At 43.9% G+C, this 24,454-nt stretch overlaps 1 protein-coding gene across 3 annotated transcripts in view; it reads left to right on the plus strand.

The window, feature by feature from the left end:
• The window catches only part of TASP1 (taspase 1), a 209,214-nt gene that overhangs the window by 79,970 nt on the left and 104,790 nt on the right, over positions 1 to 24,454 (plus strand). For all 3 annotated transcript variants that reach the window (XM_033939302.1, XM_033939300.1, XM_033939301.1), the window contains exons 9-10: positions 3,665 to 3,784; positions 13,750 to 13,828. In XM_033939302.1, coding sequence (XP_033795193.1) covers positions 3,665 to 3,784; positions 13,750 to 13,828 — 199 coding nt within the window. The remainder of the gene's footprint in view (positions 1 to 3,664; positions 3,785 to 13,749; positions 13,829 to 24,454) is intronic.

Consider the following 24,454-nt stretch of genomic DNA (forward strand, 5'->3'; position numbering starts at 1 on the left):
TTCAACCCCCCTCCTCCCTTGCTGTGTTATACATTTATCACCTATCCCCTGGATCCGTTCCCCCTAGACTCTAGGGCAGTGGTCTCAAACTCGCGGCCCGGGGGCCACATGCGGCCCCCCAGGTACTATTTTGAGGCCCTCGGTATGTTTATCGTAATCACAAAAGTAAAATAAAAGTTTCTTGATCATATGTCTCTGTAGCTATAAATTAGAGAATGACACGGTGAAAAAATTGGTCCCCGTCACCGCCCCGTCCCCGTCTCACCATCCCCGTCACCGCCCCGTCCCCGTCTCACCATCCCCGTCACCGCCCCGTCCCCATCTCACCATCCTCTTCACCGCCCCGTCACCGCCACTGCCATCCCATTCACCGCCCCGTCACCGTCACTGCTGCATACATAAAAGCCTCAAACGGGTACGATTTTATATACTTTTCTAATATCTCCCCTATGTATCTGCCATTGCCCCCCCCCCCTGTGTCCATATTCCATCCACATGGCATGTCCCCTTTTTGTCTCTGTCCCTATGCCCCAATGCACATAATTTCCCCTCTTTCTGTTACCTTCCTGTGTCCAGATTTCCCCTATCTTCCTCTTCCATACCAGTGTGTCTCTTCTTTTCAACCCCATCTAGCTTTTTTCCCTCTTTCTTCCCCCCCCCCCTGCTTCTAGCATCTGGCTCACCTGCCTGTCCTTCCCTTTCTTTCCTGCTGTGGGTTTTTCTTTCCGTTTTCATCACCTTGGCCCAGAATCCTTTTCCCTTTCACTCCCTCCTTACAGTCTGAGCCGGGAACACTAGCGATCGCACGGTCCTCGCAGCCCCCACCCGCCTGCCCAATCGATCCCAGTGTTTAGCCAGCTCTCTCCCTTCTCCTCACCTTAATTTGCAGGCTTTCTTTTTCAGCGACCTGCACGCTTTCCCAAAGAGCCGCACACGCGCGGCTGCTCAGTGTTCAATCTTCTGCTCTGCTGCAACTTCCTGTTTCCGGTTGCGTCAGAGCAGAAGATCGAAACTGAGCAGCAGCGGGTGCGCGGCTCTCTGATAGCGTGCGGGTCGCCGAAAAAGAAAATCTACAAACTAAGGTGAGGAGAAGGGAGAGAGCTGGCTAAACACTAGAATCGATTGGGCAGGCGGGTGTGAGCTGCGGGGACCGTGCGATCCTTCATGCTTCACTGCGGGGACAAGACCCATTCACCGACCCGCGGGCGGTGAATGGCCTTGTCCCCGTCGCCGCAGCGACTGCTAGTTTTCTTCCCCGTTTTCGGCGGTGACCCGCGGCTAAAATGCGGTGGCCGCGGGTAAACCGCCACTGTGTCATTCTCTACTATAAATGACAATATTATTATTAAGACTTAGCCAAAAGGAAAGATTTATAAACTATAAAGAGTTTTACCTCATGCAAAATTGTTATTTCTTTAATAAGACATTAACTATTTTTTTTTTTTGCAGCCCTCCATGTACCTACAAATTCAAAATGTGGCCCTGCAAAGGGTTTGAGTTTGAGACCACTGCTCTAGGGGAAAAAGACATTCCGTCACAATGGCAGTCCCCAAAACAACATGTAACAAACATCCTTCACATATTAAATTGTTTCCGTTCACTCTAAACATCCATCAAGCTAAATTCTCTGTCTTGTCCAAAAAGCAAATCTGAAACTTTAGTCCAAAGATTTGGTGGATTTTTTGTGGGCTTCAACAACTTTTTGTCAGGTAGAGTCCCTAGGTGATTCAGGTGTCCCTGCAGGTCGCTGGGGACTGCAAGGAGATTATTGCAGCCCAGATCTTTAAGTGCATTCCGGGCCTCTTCCGCTGGATTGACCTTGCACAGTTTTCCCAGCACTGTGATGCATAGAACAGAGAAGATCATTTCTAATTTTCATTAACGTTCTGGATCATGTTGAGCAAAGATTCAAATTCAGCTTTTGATTTTAGATCAGTCAGGTTTTTTGGATATCCACAACAACTATGCATGAGATAAATTTGCATATGCTACCTCCATTATATGTAGATCTATCTCTTGCATATTCATTGTAGGTATCCTGAAAAACTGGCTGAATGGGTGCATCTTGAGGACAGGGTTGACAACCTCTGTTATAGTGTAAGTAAGATTTTTTTTTTTTTTTTTAAAGTTGATACCCATAGTTAATATTAACTAGAATGTTAGTGGAATCACCAGTAGAAATAGCAGGGCGGTATTGAGTCTCTTTGGAATATCTGTCATCTGAGCTTTTAATTTGCCCCACCCTTCTCCACCAGATTTATCTTCCAGGAGACCATTAATATTTTTAGAAATTCCCTGATAATTTTTCTTACCCACAAAATGTTTAGTTCACTTTAATGTAGTTCTAAAAAAAGCCACCAAAACTTAAATGCTAGAATGCTGCCCTAAGTTTTTATTCTATAGAAATTACATGTGTAATTGCCATTATAGAATACCAGCATAAGTCAGCATTTATATGCCAACATTAGGCACGGCCAATTACACCATATCAATGTCTGATATGTTAAAGACATAACATAACATAACATAATACTTATAGACCGTGTTACCAAAAAGTTCTATGCGGTTTACAAAAGATTATAAACATTAAACATAATCGTATATTTGAATGAGTCAGCTAGTCAGGTATTTGGAGAAAAGATAGGTTTTTAGCTGTTTTCTAAAATGTCTGTAAGAAACAGCTGTGAGCAACAATGATCGAAATTCTTTTTCATGAGAAGCTGCCTGAGATGCTAAAGAGTGATTTAGGAATTTCTTGCTTTAACAACCTTTTACGGAGGGGAAATTGAACAGAGCATGAGTTTTTCTACTGCATTTGTGTGTAGCTATGGAAAAACTATTAGCCAGATAAGTAGGGGCTGCACCATATAAAACCTTGTAACAAAAACAGCCCAACTTGAGCAATACCCGAGCTTCCACAGGCAACCAATGCAATGCGCAATAAAATAATGTAACATGATCGTATTTCTTCAATCCGTAAATCAATCTAACTGCTGTGTTCTGTATCAATGATAATCTCAATAATTCCTTCTTAGTAATTAATAAATAAGCAATATTGCAATAGTCGAGGAGACTCAACAGTAATGACTGGACCAATAATTTAAAGTCTGAAAATTCAAAATAGAGTCTACTTGTTCGTAGTCTCCATAAAGTAAAGATTGTGACTAAATGCGTGTGTAAATGATAGTATTCTAGAATCTTACCATGTAACTGCTAGGCATGCTCCTGACACTACCCATGACCTCCCAGATGCACTTTTCACTGCATTTATATGCTATGGGTTTCTATGGTACTTTATGTGTCTAAGTGCTTTGAAAATGAGTCCCACACTTTTTATAGTTTGACCATAGTTTGCATAAAGTTTCTGTGGTAAATTCAGAACAATAGTTTGCAAATAGTTTGGTTTAAAAAGGTGTCAAAACTTGCACACTGAAAAATATACACTTAACTTTGTTTGCATGCACACAGTTATAAAGTAATCCCTTTGTAAAAGGTGCAGATATAATATCTTAATAGTACATATTCTCAATTTACAGAATTTGAGTGGTCTAAGTAGCAAGCATTTAAAAAAAAAAAAAGAGAGAGAGATCTGTGTTTTGTTTAGCACTTTGTGCTGAAGTTTGCTAGAGTTCTTGAAATTATTTTTCTGTTTTTATTGTTGCAGGAGAATGACTCAGGAACTCTGGATACAGTCGGAGCAATTGTTGTTGATCAAGATGGGAATGTAGCAGCTGCTGTTTCCAGTGGAGGTTTAGCCATGAAGCATCCTGGGAGAGTTGGTCAGGTGACTACAAAATGTATTTGGTGTTGGGAGGTTATTACAGTAGTCTGTTAGTAATTAATTTTAATGTCATGAGATTTCAATAATCAGTATTTTAGTAAATAATTGGTAAAAATAGATCAGTATTGTTAATCCATTTGAATATATATATATATATATATATATATATATATATATATATATATAAAACTTGTTTTTTTTTTTATGGTGATCATCTTTCGTGGTTTTTCCTTTGGAAATAGATAAATTTCACTTGCATTTTTACCTTCTTTGCTCTGACTGGAGAAGATTATTTTACCTATGTGTATAATAAGTGTTCTCTTTTAATCACTATGGGGTCTTTTACTAAAGAGCACTAAGTTTTTACATTCAGTACATCTCAAATAGCAATAATTAAAACATGCTAAGTGCAAAGGGTATACGGTAACTAGTGGGAGCATTCCCATCATGTCCTCTGCAATTACAACACTGAAAACTTCATTAGCATGCCAAAATTTAGTGAACACCTCCTTGAGACTAAATGGATCAGATTACCAAATTAATCCCACAACCAAAATCCTTGGCGTCACCCTGGACTGAAGCCTGACGTCTGAAGATCACACTAATGCTTAAGTCAAAAAATGCTTTCTCACTCTATGGAAACTTCGCACCATTAAACAATACTTCGATTTCTTTTCCTTTCAACTGCTGGTTCAATCCCTGATCTTAAGTACCTTAGACCAATGTTTTTCAACCTTTTTACACCTATGGACCGGCAGAAATAAAAGAATTATTCTGTGGACTGGCATCGGTCCTTGGACTGGCGGTTGAAGAACACTGGACTAAGTCGTGGGCCAGACCCCGCCCATCTCTACCCAATCTCCACCCCAGACCCCGCCCCCATAATAGTACTAATTGCACCTTGCGTGTCCCGTGCCTCATCTGGAAGTCTTCCCTCTGACGTTGCAACGTCAGAGAAAAGGCTTCCGGTTCAGGCACAGGATCCGTAGGAGCCACTGCCCGTGGCTTTGTGCACTGAATCAGTTAGGAAGAGGGAGCTGGCTCGAAGATAATGCCGCATCGATCGCACTGTGGACCGGTGGTTGAAGAACACTGTTTTGGGCCTGATGCATGTGCTGGCCCTGTGGACCGGCAGGAAATTTCTGTGGACCGGCACTGGTCCATGGACCGGTGGTTGAAGAACACTGCCTTAGACTACTGCAATATTATATACTTGGGATCTCTCAAGAAAACCATCAAACGACTGAGAGTCATCCAAAATGCTGCAGTCCGTCTCATTTATGGCCTCAAGAAATCAGACCATGTAAGCCCATATTACAAAAAACTACCCTGGCTGCCTGTGGAAGCAAGGGTCATTTTTAAGTTTGCTTGCCTTTGCTTCAAAACCATGACAAGTTCATCCCCAGCCTATCTGTCCCACCAATTTGAATTCCCAGGCACAACTAATACACGCAGTACCTACTTGTTCGCTTTTCCATCCCTAAAGGGCTGCACCTATAAGAGATGCCTCGATAGAACACTATCATTCCAAGCAGACAAATGGAGCAAATGTTTAACCAACTTCATCTCAAATGCACTTTCGTACCAAACGTTTAGAAAGTCAATAAAAACTTATCTCTTTGACAAATTTCTCTGACCCCACTTCAACCTGATATACTTCCAAAACATTTCCAGATAAACCTGACTAAACTTAGCATGCCAATGTAATTTTGAAAGTTGTCTGTAAAGTTGCTGTCTGTATAGTCTCTTCCCTTGTAAACCGCTTAGAACTGTTTGTGGTATGGCGATATATAAAAATAAAGTTATTATTTTTAAACTGGGGCTTACTGCAGGTTAAAATACACTATCATGGGGTGTGTTCAAGCATTCCACAGTAGTTTTGGCATCTGTGCACACTTCCCATGCACTAAAAAATACATTTTATTTTTTTGCATTGGGGATGTATTTGGGGGCAGAGAGTAGGTGTGCCCAGCGCTAATTAGTTAGCACAGCTGCATCACTCTACACTAACCAGTTAGCGTATGAACCCTTAATGCCTACAAAATAGGTGTAGTTAAGAGATTACACGTTACTCACTGTGTCATGGGAAGATTAACGCAAGGCTATTATTGCACAAATGGAAAATTAGCAGCTACCGGATTTGTATTTCCAGTGCAATAGGTGAGACATTCTAGACAGATGGGTTATTTCCCCATAACTCCCAGCACACAACATGACACAGTGAGTAAGAAGTTGACAGCCTAGAAAACAAAATTGGGGGGAGGGGGCTTTAAAATTGTTTTTTGGGAGGGTTCTGGGGTTAGAGTTAGATTCTCCTACCTCTAACATCCTAAAATTGCTAATTTTTAATCCCCTGTACAACACCCCCAGGCCGTTTTTGGTGCTAAAATTGTTGCTGCGGTAGCCATCTCAAATTTCCTGATTTGAAAATAAAAGCCTCTATTTGCCTCAAAACACCTCAATTTTGCTTAAAAATAGGTGTGATGGACTCAGGCCAGGATACCTTGGATTCATGCCAAATTTGCGGTGGATGGCTGTCTGAGGAATGTCCGTATTCCATGTGGCGTGCGGCACATGAGGGAGGGGGGAGGACGCTGCTGTAATATCCTCCTGAGGTCCCTCAGAGGATATTAGTGCCCAATTGTCCGAGGACCCGAAAAATGTCCAGATTTGAATCAGGGAGCAGTGCAAGTGTGTCCCCGGTGAAGCACAGCCTTGATGTAGCTGCAAAACCCCAGAAAGGAACTTGTGAGCATCCACAGGAGCCGTTTCGACATATTACCCAGGGATTTCCCCCTGAATTCATCAGTATGATGTTTGAAGCTTACATGATTGACAAGGGCCACATGGAACCCTCAAGGATTAGGGCCCTGCTGATGCCAGGGGTTCCTCTCCCGCAAGAGTGCAATTCCTCAGCAACAGTGCCATGCGCAAGATTTGGAAGTCCAGCCTGAGGAAAACTGGGAAGAAATGAGCTCTGTTGCAATGTCTTTACTCTCCCTGTCAGAATCTTCTGTAACACGTGATGCTGTTTTGTCTGGGGGGGTCAGATTTGGATCTGGTGGAGGCCCCTGATCTCAGGGAGCACTCAACTGTGCACAGGCTGTTTAAGCCCTCAGTGCATTTGGAGGTGATCACAGAATCCCTCCAAGAATTAAAGATAGAGACTCCACAGTCCTGATAATTTAAGAGCCACACTAACTCATAAAGTAAACTCTTCACAGATATGGAGGGCTATGTATGTTAATGCACACAGCTTGGGCAATAAAATTCTAGAATTAGAGACTGAGATAACAAACGCCGATCTTGACGTAATAGCGATATCCGAAACTTGGTTCACGGAATCGCATGGGTGGGATATGGTTATACCAGGGTACAACCTACTTCGACCGAGTGGGTAAATTGGGAGGAGGAGTAGCGCTATACACTAAGGAAAGCATCAAAACCACCAGAATCACAGATGTTAGATACACCGGGGAATCCCTCTGGGTGAATCTGGCCAGAGGGAATGAAAAATGCCTATACCTTGGTGTGATATATAGACCTCCCAGACAACAGGAGGACAAAGACATGGAATTAATCGAGGACATAGAGAATATCACACTGCGCAGGGACTCAGTAATGCTAGGAGACTTCAACATGCCAGATGCAGATTGGAACACACTCTCCACGACTACAGGTAGCAGCAAAAAAATATTAAACTCCATAAAGGGTGCACGTCTCAAGCAATTGGTATTAGAGCCCACCAGGGACAAGGCATTACTAGACCTAGTTCTCACCAACGGAGATAGCGTCACGGAAGTCTCAGTGGGAGACACACTGGCCTCCAGTGACCATAATATGGTATGGCTCAACCTCAAGAAAGGTTTCCCAAATACAAACACAACAACAAGGGTCCTCAACTTTAGAGGCACAGACTTCAACCGCATGGGAGATTTCGTCCATCTGCATAAACAAGCAAAAACTGACAATGTGGAGGATATGTGGTCGTCTCTGAAGTCCATACTACACGAAGCAACAGACCGATACATAAAGACAGTAAGTAAACGCAGGAGAAACAAAAGACCCCAATGGTTCAGTAAAGAAATTTCAGACCTAGTTAAACAGAAAAAAGACGCATGTATCGCCTACAAACATTTAGGCAGAGAGGGGGCAAAAGAGGACTATCTAGACAGATCTAAAGCCGTCAAAACAGCAGTCAGAGAGGCCAAACTCCGAATGGAGGAAGAGCTAGCACGGAAAATTAAGAAAGGGGATAAATCCTTCTTCAGCTATATTAGTGACAGGAAAAGAAACAAAGATGGGATAGTACGCCTGAAGAAATCGGACGGCAACTTTGCAGAATCAGACTCTGAGAAGGCAGAATTACTAAACCAGTACTTCTGTTCAGTGTTCACCCGTGAAGCGCCAGGAGCTGGTCCACAGCTGCAGACGGGAGATAGCTGGAAAGACCTGTTTCTAGATTTCGAATTTACACCCAGTAGTGTCTACAACGAACTATCAAGACTCAAAGTAAACAAAGCCATGGGACCGGATAACCTGCACCCCAGAATGCTCAGGGAGTTAAGGGAAGTCCTGGCAGAACCATTATCTGTTCTTTTCAATCTTTCCCTAAGCACAGGAAGGGTCCCCTTGGACTGGAAAACCGCCAACGTAATCCCACTCCACAAAAAGGACTGCAGGACAGAGACAGCAAACTACAGACCAGTGAGTCTCACGTCTATAGTGTGTAAACTCATGGAAACACTGATCAAACAGAATATTGACACAATCCTAGACGAAGAAAAACTGTGTGATCCACACCAACACGGGTTCACCCGGGGTAGATCCTGCCAATCTAATCTGATTAACTTTTTTGACTGGGTTACTAGACAACTGGACGCCGGAGAGTCACTGGACGTGGTATATTTGGACTTCAGCAAAGCATTTGATAGCGTCCCTCATCGAAGATTACTGAACAAGCTGAAATCGATAGGATTAGGAGACACTCTAACTACATGGGTTGGGGATTGGCTGAGCGGCAGACTTCAGAGAGTGGTGGTGAATGGTACCCCATCCGAAGCATCGGACGTGATCAGTGGAGTGCCGCAGGGATCAGTCTTGGGCCCGATTCTATTCAACTTATTCATAAGAGATATGATGCAAGGACTTAGAGGAAGGGTATCACTGTTTGCCGATGCCGCCAAACTTTGCAACATAGTAGGCAGATGCTTATTACCTGATAATATGACACACGACCTACTGCTACTGGAACAATGGTCAAACACTTGGCAGCTAGGCTTCAATGCTAAAAAATGCAAAATAATGCACCTGGGCAAGAGAAACCCGCGTAGAACTTATGTACTAAATGGTGAGACCTTGGTTAGGACCACGGCGGAACGCGATCTAGGGGTGATCATTAGCGAGGACATGAAGGTTGCCAATCAGGTGGAGAAGGCTTCCTCCAGGGCAAGACAAATGATGGGGTGTATCCGCAGAGGTTTCGTCAGCAGAAGACCTGAAGTTGTGATGCCGTTGTACAGAGCCATGGTGAGGCCTCACTTAGAGTACTGTGTTCAGTTTTGGAGACCACACTACCGAAAGGACGTGCTGAGGATCGAGTTGGTTCAGCGAACGGCCACCAGGATGGTCATGGGGCTCAAGGTTCTCACGTATGAAGAAAGACTAAAGAAATTGCGGCTGTACTCACTAGAGGAAAGAAGAGAACGGGGAGATATGATTGAAACGTACAAGTACATCACCGGACGCATCGAGTCAGAAGATGATATCTTCTGGCTCATGGGACCCTCGACCACCAGAGGGCATCCGCTGAAAATCAGGAGAGGGAAGTTTCATGGTGACTCCAGGAAGTACTTCTTCACCGAAAGAGTGGTGGATCATTGGAACAAACTCCCACTCCAGGTGATAGAGGCCAGCAGCGTGACGGATTTTAAGAAAAAATGGGATACCCACGTGGGATCTTTAAGGGAGTAAATCCAGGAGGGAGGGATACTTGGAATGGGCAGACTTGGTGGGCTATAGCCCTTTTCTGCCGCTTTTTTCTATGTTTCTAGTCCTCTGCTACACAGTGCTCACATATGAGCAGGACAAAGGCACAGACCTCCTATTTTCCCTCTCATCAAGACATTACTAAAATGCTCATGGACCATTGGGAAGTCCCGGAGGAGCCCCTTCAGGTAGCCCAGGCCATGGCAAGCTCTATCTGATGGATGCTGAATTTAACCTGCTTTTTGTTAACTCGAAAATTGATTCACTGGTGGCGCAGGTTATAAAGCGTACCTCCTTTCCCAGTGAAAGAGGCGTGGTATTAAAAGATGCCCAGGACCACAGGCTTGAATTTGTTCATAAGAAGCTCTTTGAGGCTATGGCTTCAGGTATGAAAGCAGCTGCAGTAGCATCTTTTGTCGCCCAGGCTTGCCACTCTAAGTTGCGCCATGATCCGGAGACTATTGTCGGGAGGGATCTCCAGTTTTTAATGTCTGGAGTGGATTATGTAGCTGATACTCTGTATGTTCTTTTCAGAGTCATGAGCAAAATGTCTACTTATTCTATTTCTGCCCTCAGAATGCTATGGATCAGTGGGTGGGGGTTTCCTCCTCTAAGGTGATCTTGAGTAAATTACCATTTAAGGGATATTTACTCTTTGGGAAAGGTCTGAATGATCTTATGACCTGCGTGCAAGATCGTAAGCTGACATCCTTACCGGACAGCAGACCTCAGGAGTCAGGTTGTGATCATTTTCGGGCCTCCATAAATATCGCAAGTTCTTGGGAGGGCTTTTAAGCCTCAGAACCTTTCAAAACTCCAGACAAAGATGGGGGGGGGGGGAGGGCAGGCACCTTCAGTGTTCAAGACCACAACTCCCAAGAAGCAGTTGTCAAGCCATCAGCCAAGCCTCCACAAGTCATAGGGTGATTATTAGCCTATTGGTGATCTTGGCCGGAGGTCACAGATCACTGGGTGCTGGATATTATATGGGAGGGATACAAGCTTGAGTTCTTTCGACCCTTCCTGAACCTTTTTCTAGGCTCTCTGGCTGGTAGGCTGTAAAAAGTGGCCAAAATCCAAGCAACAATGCAAATGTTGCTGGATCTAGAAGCCGTAGAGCCTGTACCAGAGGAAGACTTGGACTCCAGCAGATACTCAGTATATTTCACAATGCCTAAGAGAGGCTGAGAAGACTGGAGGCTGATTCTAGATTTCAAAGGAGTAAATGCGGCCCTCAAGATACCACATTTCTGAATGGAGATGGAGAGATTGGTGATTGCATCAGTGACACTGGGGGAATTTCTCACCTCTCTGGATTTGATGGAGGCCTATCTGCACATTCCCATTTTTTCAGAGCATAGGACGTTTTTGCAATTCCATGTGCTGGAGCAAAACTTCTAGTTTACAGCCTTGCCTTTCGGGTTGGCCACAGCGCCACAGACCTTCACCAAGGTAATGGTGGTTGTTGGAGCACACCTGCGAAGAGCGAGCATACAAATCCATCTGTATCTGGATGATTGGCTAATAGGAGCCCAGTCCAAATCAGAAGGCAAACTAGCAGTTCACAGAGTGATTCAACTGCTGTAGAAGCTGAGGTGGGTGGTTAACTTTCAGAAAAGCTACCTGAAGCCAGTGCAGATTTTGGAGTATCTGGGAGTCTGATTCGACACAAGGGAAAACAGTGTTTCTCCGGAAGCACAGAGAGTGAAGCTTCTATATCAGATACGGGAATTTTGGAGCGAGTCTGTTCCGGTGGCCTGCAATGGTTGTGACCATGGACGTAGTCCTCTGAGAAAGGACGCACTTGCATTCACTACAGGATGTGCTCCTCTTCCGATGGTGCATGCAGAGGGATGCATTTCACCAGCAGCTGCCTTGGACAGCAGAAGCTCATCACAGTCTAGCCTAGTGACTCTGATGGCGGACGCCAGCCTATACAGCTGGGGGAGCACTTTGTGAAGGGCAACCAGTTCAGGCTACAGCATTCCACCAGTTGGTAGCCAAGCAACAGGAGTGTAGAAAGCATATAGTTCTGACAATCAATGATTCTTTTAATGTAGCATTTAGCCATAGGTATTGGGGTGCGCAGACTCAATCTAATTGCATGCCTTACTCATTGGTCTTATGTTCTTATGTAACCTGTGGTTCAAGAGAAGCTGGCAGATGTACCCTTCTGGGGTGATAAAACGTTTTGGTGACAAAGTGGAGGGGGTCATGGACATCATCAAGAAGTGTACTAATACCATCTAGTTATTCTCCTGGCACACTGCTAATGTGATCTCCTCTTCCAGGGGATACTTCGCCAGAGGACAATGGAGAACTTATTAATCTCAAAGGCATATGCTCCTTTCTTCCTCAGACAGCCCAGAGTTCTCACCCCTGATAGCGGCAACATAGAGTTCAACAATCCCAGCCAGCTCCTCAGTCAATGCAAGGGGCAAGTTTTTAACTGACTCCAGGACAGCTTAGCTATAATTAAAGTAACAATTTCAGATGACCTAGTGGTAGGAGAGAGGCTACATTTTTTTTTTTTTAAAGAAAATGGCCCCTTTGAATCTCACTGGGAGTGTCTCCACTCTGGCTCTCCATTGGATTATGTCACCCATATGTGAGAATGTTTCCTCAGAGAACACCCGTTACAGGAACTTTGCTATAATATCTGTGTATACAGTGGAACCTTGGTTTATGAGCATAATTTGTTCCAGAAGCATGCTCATAAACTAAATTACTTGTATATCAAAACGAGTTTCCCCATAGGAAGTAAGGTAAAATTGCTTGATTAGTTCCACCAACCCCCCCTGCTCCCCCCCTGCCACCGGTGCTGCTCCACCCCACCCCATCCCCAAAAGACCCCCCCATCCCTGAGACCACTGGTGCACTTCCACATCCCCCCCACGAACCGGCATTGCCCCTGCCCGCAAACACCGCCCACCCACAAACCGGCATGGCCCCCCCCTCACGAGCGCCTGCCCCCCTCACGAGCACCTGCCCCCCCTGCCCAAACTGAAGGCTTACCCCCAATCTGGCATGCAGCACCAACCCACAGCCGGTGCTTGAAGATCCTCCCTCTTGCCGGACTGGGCCTTGAGCATCTGCACATGCTCGAGGCCTTCTGGCTCTCGTTCTCTCGGAGAATCTCGGAGAGAGGCGGGAGCTAGAAGGACTTGAGCATACGCTGATGCTCAAGGCCCAGTCCGGCAAGAGGCAGGATCTTCGGGCATTGGCACCTCCTGTGGGTTGGTGCTGCATGCCGGTGCCAGATTGGGTGTAAACTTTCAATTTGGGCAGGCGGGGGATTCCGGTTCACGCGGAGGGGGAGCGGGCATTCGCGAGGGGGGCGATGCCGGTTCACGGGGAGGGTGTCATTTGCGGGCAGGGGATGATGCTGCTTCACGGGTGGGGGGACTCGCAAATCTAGTCAATGCTCGGTTTGCGAATCACGATTTGCAAAAATGTTTTGCTTGTCTTGCAAAACACTCACAAACTGAAGTTTGACTGTATTAGGGAAAAAAAAGCATGCATGCATAGTGCTGCCACATAATCTAGGCCAGGGGTGTCCAATGTCAGTCCTCGAGGGCCGCAATCCAGTCGGGTTTTCAGGATTTCCCCAATGAATATGCATTGAAAGCAGTGCATGCACATAGATCTCATGCATATTCATTGGGGAAAACCTGAAAACCCAACTGGATTGCAGCCCTCGAGGACCGACATTGGACACCCCTGATCTAGGCTAACCATTGAACCAAAGCATTAGAACACATGCTCAGAAGATATTGGAGCTCAGCCCAGCAGAGTTGAGGTACCACACACATCAGTTGTTATGCAGGTGGCCTTATACTACTGTTAAATCTACAAGAGTCAGTAACATGCCCATGCATATCCATGAATTGATATATAAATAAATGTGTAAAAAATGCACTCACTTCCTTGTATTCAGTAGTAAAAACTTAGCAAATGTTCTATGACTTGGTTATTTTCAGGCAGCTCTTTATGGATGTGGCTGTTGGGCAGAAAATACTGGAGTCCATAATCCCTACTCCACAGCTGTGAGTACTTCAGGTATTTGCTGCTTTCATTAAAAAAATATTATTAATCAAATATTCAATATATTTTATAGTTTCTTTGTCTGAGGGTCTCAGGGACCACATAATCACATAAATTATAGATACACGAGTATGTGAGTATATTCTGACGAGCAGCATTATCATGAGCCTTTCATATTAGTTGAAAGGGAGCATAGCTTTTTTTTAAAAAAGGTTATAACACCAATTATTTGGCTGGAGTTCCAATAATTTGTGTACCTTGGATTTTAATAAAAAAAAGATTTAAATAAAATCTTCGAATCATTGCTTCCAAGTATGACTCAAGTGCATTTGGTGATGCTTCCTGGGTTTTATTATAGGGAAAATCCATGTTTTAAAACTGTAAAGCCCTTGACCTTCACTTCAGTCCTTTGATGGCTGCCACTACAGGTATCTTGAAAACATGACCCATTGGTGGCCCTTATGGATTGGGAGTAAATACCATCGCTCTAAAAATTTGGCCAGTAAGGATGGAGTGCATAAGCCAGGAGGAATAAGTCTTACCCTCAAAGGAAAAAGCATGTATAGAAACAGCAAAATTTCTGATTCTGAGTGCTACATAGAACATTGGCTTGTTTGGAAAGAACACCTGGATTAGTTTACTTTCTCCATTTTAATAGACTGCTTTTAACATAATGTTAAAAAAATTATTTTTAAAATTTATTTTGCAATTGGCTCATGCCTTTTCATTAATAGCTCAAGGAGAGTTACATTCTAGTAAGATATTTCCCTCTGCCTATGAAGCATACAATTTAAGGGCTAGATAACAAAAGTTTGTTAACACCCCTGCCTAAATTTAGCCTTAACAGTCTCTTAAGAACATAAGAATTGCCATCTTCGGATCAGACCCTGGGTCCATCAAGTCCGGTGATCCGCACACGCGGAGGCCCCGCCAGGTGTACCCTGGCATAGTTTTAGTCCCCATATCACTGTATGCTTCTCAAGGGAGATGTGCATCTCAATAGGTCTCATGACATAAGATGGGGTCTGTGGTAAATAAAGATTCTGATTCTTACCTAGATAATCTTCTTTCTTATAGATTTGTCTAAGGGTCCTAAACCATAGGGTTTTGCATCTGAACCTACAAATTGCTTGTAAAAAACTGTCCGTCATCTATTTAACTCCACCTCCTTCCCAGGGAGTTGCTTCCATCTCCTCGGTTTGTTTTCTGCAAGCAAGTTGCTCAGAAGTGTTTCTGCTGTGCTCTGCTGTTTTATTATTTTCCAGAAGTGTCTGTCAGTCAGATCACTGAAAATGCAGATAGCAGGCCTTTCCTATTTCCAAGCGTGAGGAGACAAAGGCTCCCTGGTCTCTCATCCAGATGTCACTCAGTTTATTAAAGGGGCTCTTTGATTGCACTCTCCAATGCATCCCACTTTCCCTTCCTGGAATCTTAACTCCGTATTGCAGGGCCCTTGTAGGAGGCTTACCTTCCGGATATTACGGTCAAGATGTTGTTCTTGGTAGTGATGATTACATTAACAAGAAGAGTCTCCAAATTGCAAGCTCTTTCCTGCAGGGAGCAGGGCTTTCCTTACGCACTGTTCTATCCTTCTTACCGAACGTTTTCTCAGCCTTCCATGTTAATCAGGAAGTCTGTTTTCCTGCTTTCCACCTTATGGAGTTGAAGAGAAAGGATAGGGAGTTTCATTTGCTGGATGTTAAGCGAGCTCTTCTCTGGTACCTCAAGGTTACCAATAAGTTTCACATATCGGTTCACCTTTCTTGTTTGGACCAGTCATGCAAAGAAAGGGAGGCCGGCATCTAAAGCCTTGATTTCCAGATGGATTAAAAGATGGCTATTTCCTCTGCATATGTGAGCTATGATAAGCAGCTGACGATTGCATTGAAAGCTCACTCCACCAGAGGAATTGCTACCTCAAGGGTTGTCTTGCCTGAGAAGATCTGTAGAGCAGCTACATGGTCTACTCTCCATACCTTTACCAGGTTCTATAAGGTGGATGTAGCAGCCAGATGCTTCTTTCGGGTCCTTCATTCTGAAGGCAGGCTCAGCGGGCGAGCTCTAGACTTTGGGGATTGCTTTGGTACATCCCTATGGTTCAGGACCATTAGACACATTGCACTAGAAAGAAAGATTAGGTTCTTACCTTGATAATCTTCTTTCTTGTAGATGTGTCTAGTGGTCCTGAAGCTCAATCTTGTACATGGGCTTCACCTGCCTTCTGCCTTGGCATTAATCTGGAGCTGAGGGATTTTAAAAAAAAGAACACTTGAGTGAATAGTCTGTTTCAAGCCTCTGTTAGGTAGCGGGACATGTGAGTTGCTGTGAGCTCTGTATAAGATTAGTGATGGTTACACATGTTTATCTGTTTTATTTATTTATGTATTTGTTTAAAAACTTGTACCCTGTTTACACCTAAGCAGTCCACATAATACATTCATAATTGTAGGACAATACAGCAATAAATAAACCATACATAAAAGTTCACTGTTCATAATTAGCTCAAATCATCTTTCATAAAAAGCCTCTACAAATAGCAGCTAATATTTATTGGTAATATTTGTGACAGAGCAGAGTAGAACAGAATTGTACTGTCAAGGATTCTTCCCAATTTCCCTCCTTCTAGTTGTCTTTCATTACAGCGCTACTTGATTGCTTTTGTACAAACTGAGGGGGCAGGAGCAGCTCCCTGGGAAGGAGGTGTATTTGAAAAGATGATTGACAACTTTCTATGAGCAATTTGCAGGTTCAGATGCAAAACCCTATGGTTCAGGACACTTAGACACATCTACAAGAAAGAAGATTATCTAGGTAAGAACCAGAATCTTTATTTATTTACCATAGACCCCCATCTTATATCATGGAACCTATTGAGACTGTTAAGGCTAAATTTACTAAAGCAGGGGTGTCAAACTCAATCACATTAAGGGGCCAAAATCCAAAACACAGGCTAAATCCTGGGCAAGACCCCGCTCAATCTCTGCCCCAGACCCAGCCACCATAATAATACTAATTATAACACCATTTTTTCCATTCATTTTTCATATATACACACACAATATAATCTTATTAACACATAATGGTAATGGTTAACCACAAAATTAAACTACACAAAACACACTGTATGCTTCTCAACATTCATTCCTACCAGAACACAGATAACCCCTATGCAAATACAGGACCAAAAACTAAAAGTACTAATATATTTTAAAAAACAAAAACCCACCCTAAGATTCAAGATTCTGCATGCAGTACAACCCCCAGAGAAAAAGAAACAAATGTATTTCTTCCTGAGCAGTGCAAAAGATAGACAGCAGATTAAAATGCTCAAAACTGACACATTTCAAACACTAACTTGAAAATAAAACCATTCCTCCTACCTTTGTTGTCTCCCTCCCTCCATGCTGTGCCTCCCTCCAGTGGATGTCTAACCTGACCGGCTCCAACCTTTCCGTTTTTTGTGGCCCGCAGTCCGATGCCCCCAGTGTTACCTTGTGGCAGGCTCCCTCCTCCTCACAGCCGTAGTGTGCATGGAACTGTGTGCAGCGGCTCCTCATGCGTCCTGCACCTAAACCGGAAGCCTTCTCTCTGACGTCAGAGGGGATACTTCTGGATGAGGTGTGGGACGCACGAGGAGCCATTGCATGCGGCTTCGTGCACACTACAACTAGGAGGAGGGAGCTGGCCACAAGGTAACACTGGGGGCATCGGTCTACGGGCTGCATAAAACGACCAGGCAGGCCGGATTTGCCCCCACGGGCCTTGAGTTTGACACCTGTGTACTACAGTAAGCTAAGCTTCTTATAATAATTTTTATATTCAAATAGAGGTTTGGAACATTTTCATTAGTTAAGTTTGAAATTTGAAAGAAAATGGTAAGCTGATTTAAGAATAGGTGCTAACATCAGATGTATATCTTGAAATATTACCTCAGTTATTTTAATTTATTTTTTTCTTGTAGACATACAGTAGTTAGACTGATATAGTTAGATGTTAAACTGGCACAGATTTATGAGAGCAGCTACCATATTGTTTAATAATTTTATTGGCTAGTCTGGTTGCTTACTGGTAGTTTGGAAGACATACTCATAGACTTTGCTTTTCATTCTGGTTAGGAGTGGCAATGCTCTGGAGACAGTGTTCATAACCCCTGGGAAGAGGTAAAAGGGGTAGGATCTCAATCATTGCACACTACAAACTCATACTGGCTTGCCTTAGTGTGTGTGTACTATAAGGAGCAATGGTTTCTGTCCCCTGGCTAAGGAAACTTGCAGTAGCTGAGCTAGATGGGTCAAGGCGCTGTAATCCAATAAATCTGGCTACGATTAAACTAGACGGTAATATAATAGCACAATATCTATCTATCTATCTATATCTTACCTATTCTGAGGCCTTTTTTCCTGAAATAAAATTGAATAAACCAGCTAGTTAAAGCTGGCTGTAGCTTGTAGACTTCCCTGCTTGAGTGGATTATCTGTCACTGATAGTAAATGATTAAACTGGAAGAATAAAAATATAGGTGAAAACTGCTAGATGAGCCAAAAGAAATTTCTGTTGCCAAAAATATAAAAGAGCAGCTCTCAATAATTGATAAGTTTATAGAGTTCCATTTATAGAGTTGAAATGATAGAAACATAGAAACATAGAAAGATGACGGCAGAAAAGGGCTATAGCCCATCAAGTCTGCCCACTCTACTGACCCACCCCATTAAGTCTGAGTACTAATGACCTAGTTCCTTAACTCGACCCTCGTAAGGATCCTACTAGGGCATCCCATTTATTCTTAAAGTCAATAACGCTGGTGGCCTTGATCACCTGCTCTGGAAGCTTGTTCCAGTGATCTACAACTCTTTCTGTGAAGAAATACTTCCTTATGTCACTATCGAATTTCCCTCCTCTGAGTTTGAATGGATGTCCCCTTGTGACCGAGGGTCCCCTGAGAAAGAAGATGTCTTCTTCCACCTCGACACGTCCCGTGATGTATTTAAATGTCTCAATCATGTCCCCCCTCTCCCTGCGCTCCTCTAGAGTGTAGAGCTGCAATTTGTTTAGTCTTTCTTCGTACGAGAGACCCTTGAGCCCCGAGATCATCCTGATGGTCTGGTTCATTCAAGGACTGTACAAATAAATACTGTGTAACCACCAGGTTCTGTACTGATTTTTTAAAATAATTGATTGGATTAAAAAAAGACTGGAACCGAAAGAAATAGGAGAACGTAGATTAAAAAAAAATCTTCACTTGATCTTAGCCAAAAGGCCGAGAAGCGATTTAAAAAAAAAAATCTTGGTTGAAAGCGTGGATGCTTGAGCACCCACAATGTTTTGCGAAGTCGGTGACTGTGTCTAGGAAGGGAGTCATGTCTGTTAGGGTTAGTACCCTCAATAACTGAAAAATTGGCTTGAAAATATTATTCAGCGCTGTCCTTCTGTGAGCGGATAGCGTAGCTGATTTTAAGAAAGGTTTGGACAAGTTCCTGGAGGAAAGGCCCATAGTCTTTTATTGAGAAAGACAAGGGGGAAGACGCTGCTTGCTCTGGATCAGTTGCATGGAATGTTGCTACTCTTTGGGATTCCAGAATCTTTTTACTCTTTGGGGATTCCGCATGGAATGTTGCTTCTATTAGGGGTTCCGGAATGTTGCTACTCTTTGGGTTTTGGCCAGGTACTAGTGACCTGGATTGGTCACCGTGAGAACGGGCTACTGGGCTTGATGGACCATTAGTCTGACCCAGTAAGGCCATTCTTATGTTCTATGTTCTAATAAACCTTTATCTTGTTGTCTCCCTGTGTCTCTCCCCTTTATATGTTTTTTCTAAATCCTGTCCTTTTTAACTGCTTATTCCTTTTCTTATTTTCAGCTTCCTTCTTCAGTCTTTTTTTTTTTGTCTCTTACTTTGTATTTGTACTTTCCCTTTACATCTCGTTTTCTTGCCTCCTTTTGTTTCTTACCCTTCTTAATTGGATTGCTTTTCTTGTTTCCCCAGCAAACCTCTCTGCTTACTTTTCTTAATTTCAGTGCTTATACTTTTTGTTCTGATCTCATTTGCCTCTTTTAGACTTTATTTCTTTTGGAATTTGAGAATTTATTTGGGTACTTTTGATTACATTTCATTACTGATTCTCTGGCAAGAAAGCATCAGATCTTATGGCACTCTGAGCACACTAGTTTTGTTCTCAATGAAATAATTATATATAAAAAAGAATAAGAAATAATTTTATATAAAAGGGGTAATTCTAATATTTATGCACAGATCGTGTAAATGTTTGAAATAAAGGCACATACATGTGTAACTATCAAAATTCTGTAAATATTTGCATCATTTACATATGGGTCCATTTACTAAGCAGCAGTAAGCACTAGTGCACTCTTATCCCAACTTAAAAGTGTTTATTTCTGTAAATCTAAGGAAAATATTTCAATTTTATGCCAGAGGGGATGTGTTGAGGGCAAAGAGTTGGCGTGCTAGCACTGATCAGTTAGTCATCACATACTAACTGCTTAGTTCATGATTAGCGTGTGAGCCATTGCCGCCTAGAACATAAGTGTTGGTAAGTGCTCATGCGCTAATTTTAATTGGTGACATTAGTGTGTGTCCATTAATTTAAAAAAATGAGAAATGGACCATTTTGCTGTCATGGTAGAAAGTGACCTTAATGCTTGGAGCAAGGGCACACTAAGACCACTTTTTCCTGCAGCTTTGTACAAAGATCCTTTAGTGTGTATATGTGCTCAAACCATAGTTTTAAGAACATATATATAGTCAAACCTCGGTTTGCAAGTGTTTTGCATTCCCGCAAATCGTGCCTCGCAAACCGAGCGTTGACTCGATTTGCAAGCCCCCCCCTCCCCCCCCCGCTATCCGACATCCACCGCTCACCCACCCACCCATCCAAACACAATCTCTTACCCCGATCTGGCACCGGCACCAGCACCAACATACAGGATATGCTGGTGCCGGTGCCCGAAGATTCTCCCTCTTGCTTGGGCTGGGCCTTGAGCATCTGCGCATGCTCAAGGCCTTCTAGTTCTCGCTCTCTCCGAGATTTTCGGATGGGAAGGGCGACGCGAACGGAGGGAGGATGCAGGATCGCGGGGGGGGGGGGGGGGAGGGGGAATGCCGGATCACAGGGGGATGTGGAGCAGCGCTGGTGGCCTCGGGAATGGGGGGGTAAGGTGGAGCAGCGCCGGTGGCCTCGTGGGTTGGGGGTAAGGTGGAACAGCACCGGTGGCCTCAGCGAAGGGGGGGTGGGATGAATCAAGCGAGTTTCCCTTACTTCCTATGGGGAAACTCACTTTCCCTTACTTCCTATGGGGAAACTCACTTTGATATACGAGTAAATTGGTTTACAAACATGTTTCTGGAACGAATTATGCTCATAAACCAAGGTTCCACAGTACAGCCTAGTATTATCATATAGGTTCCTATCGGGTGCCCTCAGTCGTGAATGTTTGTCTGTTTGGGGGCAAAATAACTCTCCTGAAAATTTAATGGAATGGAATCAAAGTTGTCATTTGAGAAAACAACAACAATTTATTATTTCTATAGTGCTTTCAGGTGCACACAGTGCTGTACATTGGACATGCAAGAGACGGACCCTGCTCAAAAGAGCTTACAGTCTAATTATGACAGACACACAGGACAAAAGGGAGAGTCAGAACATAGTGCTTGTGTAGGGAATTAGAGGGGGACTGATGAGGCAGAATAGCATAGGACAAAAAGGAGAGTCTGAACTTAGAGGGGGCTGAAGGGGGTGGTAGGGGACCATAGAGGGGATGACAGACAGATATGTTGGTAGGGTTAGGATTTAAATGCAGCATCAAATAAATGGACTTTCAGCCTGGATTTGAATACTGCCAGAGACGGAGCCTGACGTCACGAGCCAGGCAGGTTGTTCCAGGCATGCGGTACAGCAAGGTAGAAGGGACGGAGATGGGAGTTGGCAGTAGAGGAGGAGGGTACCAACAGGAGAGACTTGTCTGTCGAACAGAGTCCCTGGGGGAGTAATAAGAGAGGAGAGATATTGAGGAGCTGCAGAACGAATACACTTGAATGTCAGTAAGAGGAGTTTGAATTGTATACGGAGAAGGACAAGGAGCCAGTGAAGTGACCTGAGGAGCGGAGTAATGTGGTTATAACAACGAGACAGGAAGGATGAGAGTGTTATCTACTGATATAGAGAAAGGGGGAAGGGGAGAGGCTGGTTTAGGAGGAAAGATAAGGAGTTCAGTCTTGGCAATGTTTAATTTTAGATGGCAACTAGATATCCAGGTAGTAATGTCAGAGAGGCAGGCCAATACTTGGCCTGGATTCCTGTAGAAATTTCAAGTGTAGAAAGGTAGATTTGCAAGCCATCAGCATAGAGGTGGCATTGGTACCCTTGGGAGGAAATTAGAGCATCGAGAAAAGAAGTGTAGATGGAGAAAAGAAGGGTTCCCAGGACAGATCCCTGAGGTACATCGACCTATAGTAGAATGGTATCAGAGGAGGATCCTCCAGAGCTTACGCTACAGGTGCAATGGGAAAGATAGAAAAAAAACCATGAAATAACAGAGCCCTGAAACCCAAGTAAAAACAGTGTAGGCGGTGATCTACAGTGTCAGGTTTCGCAAATAGATCAAGGAGGATGAGGATGGAGTAGAATCCTTTGGATTTGACCAGGAGCAGGTCATTTGAGACCCTCTAGCAAGAGCAGTTTCCTTAGAATGAAGGAGGCAGAAGGGGGATCAAGGATAGCTTGAGCCAAAAAGAAGTCAAGACAATGACGATGGACAGCTCGTTCTAGTAGTTTCAATAAGAAGGGGAGATGGGGCAATAATTGGAGGGGCAGGTAGGGTCCAGCAATGTTTCTTTCAGGAGTGGCGTAACTACGGCGTATTTGAAGGCACCAGGTACAGTCACCATGGAGAGTGATAGGTTGAAGATATGGAAGATAGAGGGGATGACAGTAGGGGAGATGGTGATCAGTAGACAGGTGGGAATGGGATCAGAGGAACAGGTAGTGAGTTTGGAGAAGTAAAGAAAATGTGCAGTTTCCTCTTCAGTGATTTCTGGGAAGGAGGAAAAGGTGGCAGGAGATGATGGAGGGTCAACAGGGCAGGCTACAGGAGAGAGAGGTGGAGGTGGATTGGTTGAGAACTCGAGAGTAATTTTATGGACCATATCATGGAAGTACTTATCCATGGTCTGGGAAGAAAGCAAAGGAAGAGTCAGAGGTGAGAGTATCTTTCGTAGAGATTTGAGCATGGCAAAGAGATGGTGAGGGTAGGATCCGAGAGAATTGGTCAAATGGGTGTCCTGTAATAGTCTTCTTTTGCAAGTGAGAGGGCAGCTTGGAAGGAGGTCAGCATGAATTTGAAGCGTACGAAGTCAGCATGAGTGCAAAATTTCAACTAGAGGTATTCTGCAGAATGGGCACAGGAATGTAGATCTTGGAGGTCAGCTAGGGCTGGAGTTTCGTGTGCCTTATAGCAGTGTTTTTCAACTTGTGGTATGCGTACCTTAGGGAGTACGCGGGCTGACCGCCAATTCCTCCCTGCCATCCCTCACCACCGGAACCTGCCTACTGCCACCCGCCAGCTCCATTTAATTATCCCCCGCTGCCGTCGCCACAACTCCGGACAGAGAAGGTCCAGGCACGTCCACAAGCCTCTCCCCCCCCCCCCCCGACATCAATTCTGATGTCAGAGAGAAGGTTCTGGGCCAGCCAATCGCTGTCAGTGATGTTTTTCATGTCTCCTAAATTCATGCTTAAGGTGGTGTTAAATATCCACATAATCAATCACTAATCCTGCCTTCATTTTTCCCTAAGCCACTTGTGCATAAGAGTAAAATGGCTGTCTGTTCTATGGACTGGAAAAACATGTCTCCTTTCTGGAGTAAATTTAAGTCAGTAGGTTGACCCAGTTTTGGGGGGCAAATTGTATAAATGGTGCCTTAACTTAGGTGCTGGTAGGCGCCCTACTGGTGCCTAAGTTAAGAGGGAAACACAACTTAAGAGGCAAATTCAAAGCGCCTACTGGTGCCTAAACAAATGGCACTGGAATCATGCCTAACGCTACTATAGGTGTGTCTAATGCTGGAAGTGGCGTTAGGCTGTGGTAGGCGTTACTCACTTCAAAGATAGGCACCGGAAATGTAGGCCTGGAAAACCATGGCCTACATTTCTGGCGCTTATATTGTTTGAGCTTTCTATAAGTAAGAAGATATCGGTAGTTTGTTCATAAGGACCAAAGTTGATCTAGGGCATTAATATTTTATAGGCTTTTCAATTGTGTGTAAATGTTCGAATTTGTACATTTAAGTATGTATTATTATGTATGTGAACTTGTACTCTTCCTAGTTGATAGGCAGACTAGAAATTTTTTAAATAAATAAACAGTGCCGTCACATGATTAACACGCGATCAGCAGCTGCTTTTAAGGTGGCTGCCAACAACGGCGCTGATTAGGCCTTTATTTTGTTCGCATCTAATAAGGCAGGCCATACAGTCATAAATTCATAATTTCTAACAGGCTACCACGTTGCATCTCCTTGGACACGAGTTTAGAGCTTACATCAAGGCTCAGAGAGTGGTAGAAAACTGGAACGCTCTTCCGGAGTCTGTCATAGGGGAAAACACCCTCCAGGGATTCAAGACAAA

The sequence above is a fragment of the Geotrypetes seraphini genome, chromosome 3, assembly GCF_902459505.1.
Source record: "Geotrypetes seraphini chromosome 3, aGeoSer1.1, whole genome shotgun sequence".
NCBI classification, from domain to species: Eukaryota; Metazoa; Chordata; class Amphibia; order Gymnophiona; family Dermophiidae; genus Geotrypetes; species Geotrypetes seraphini.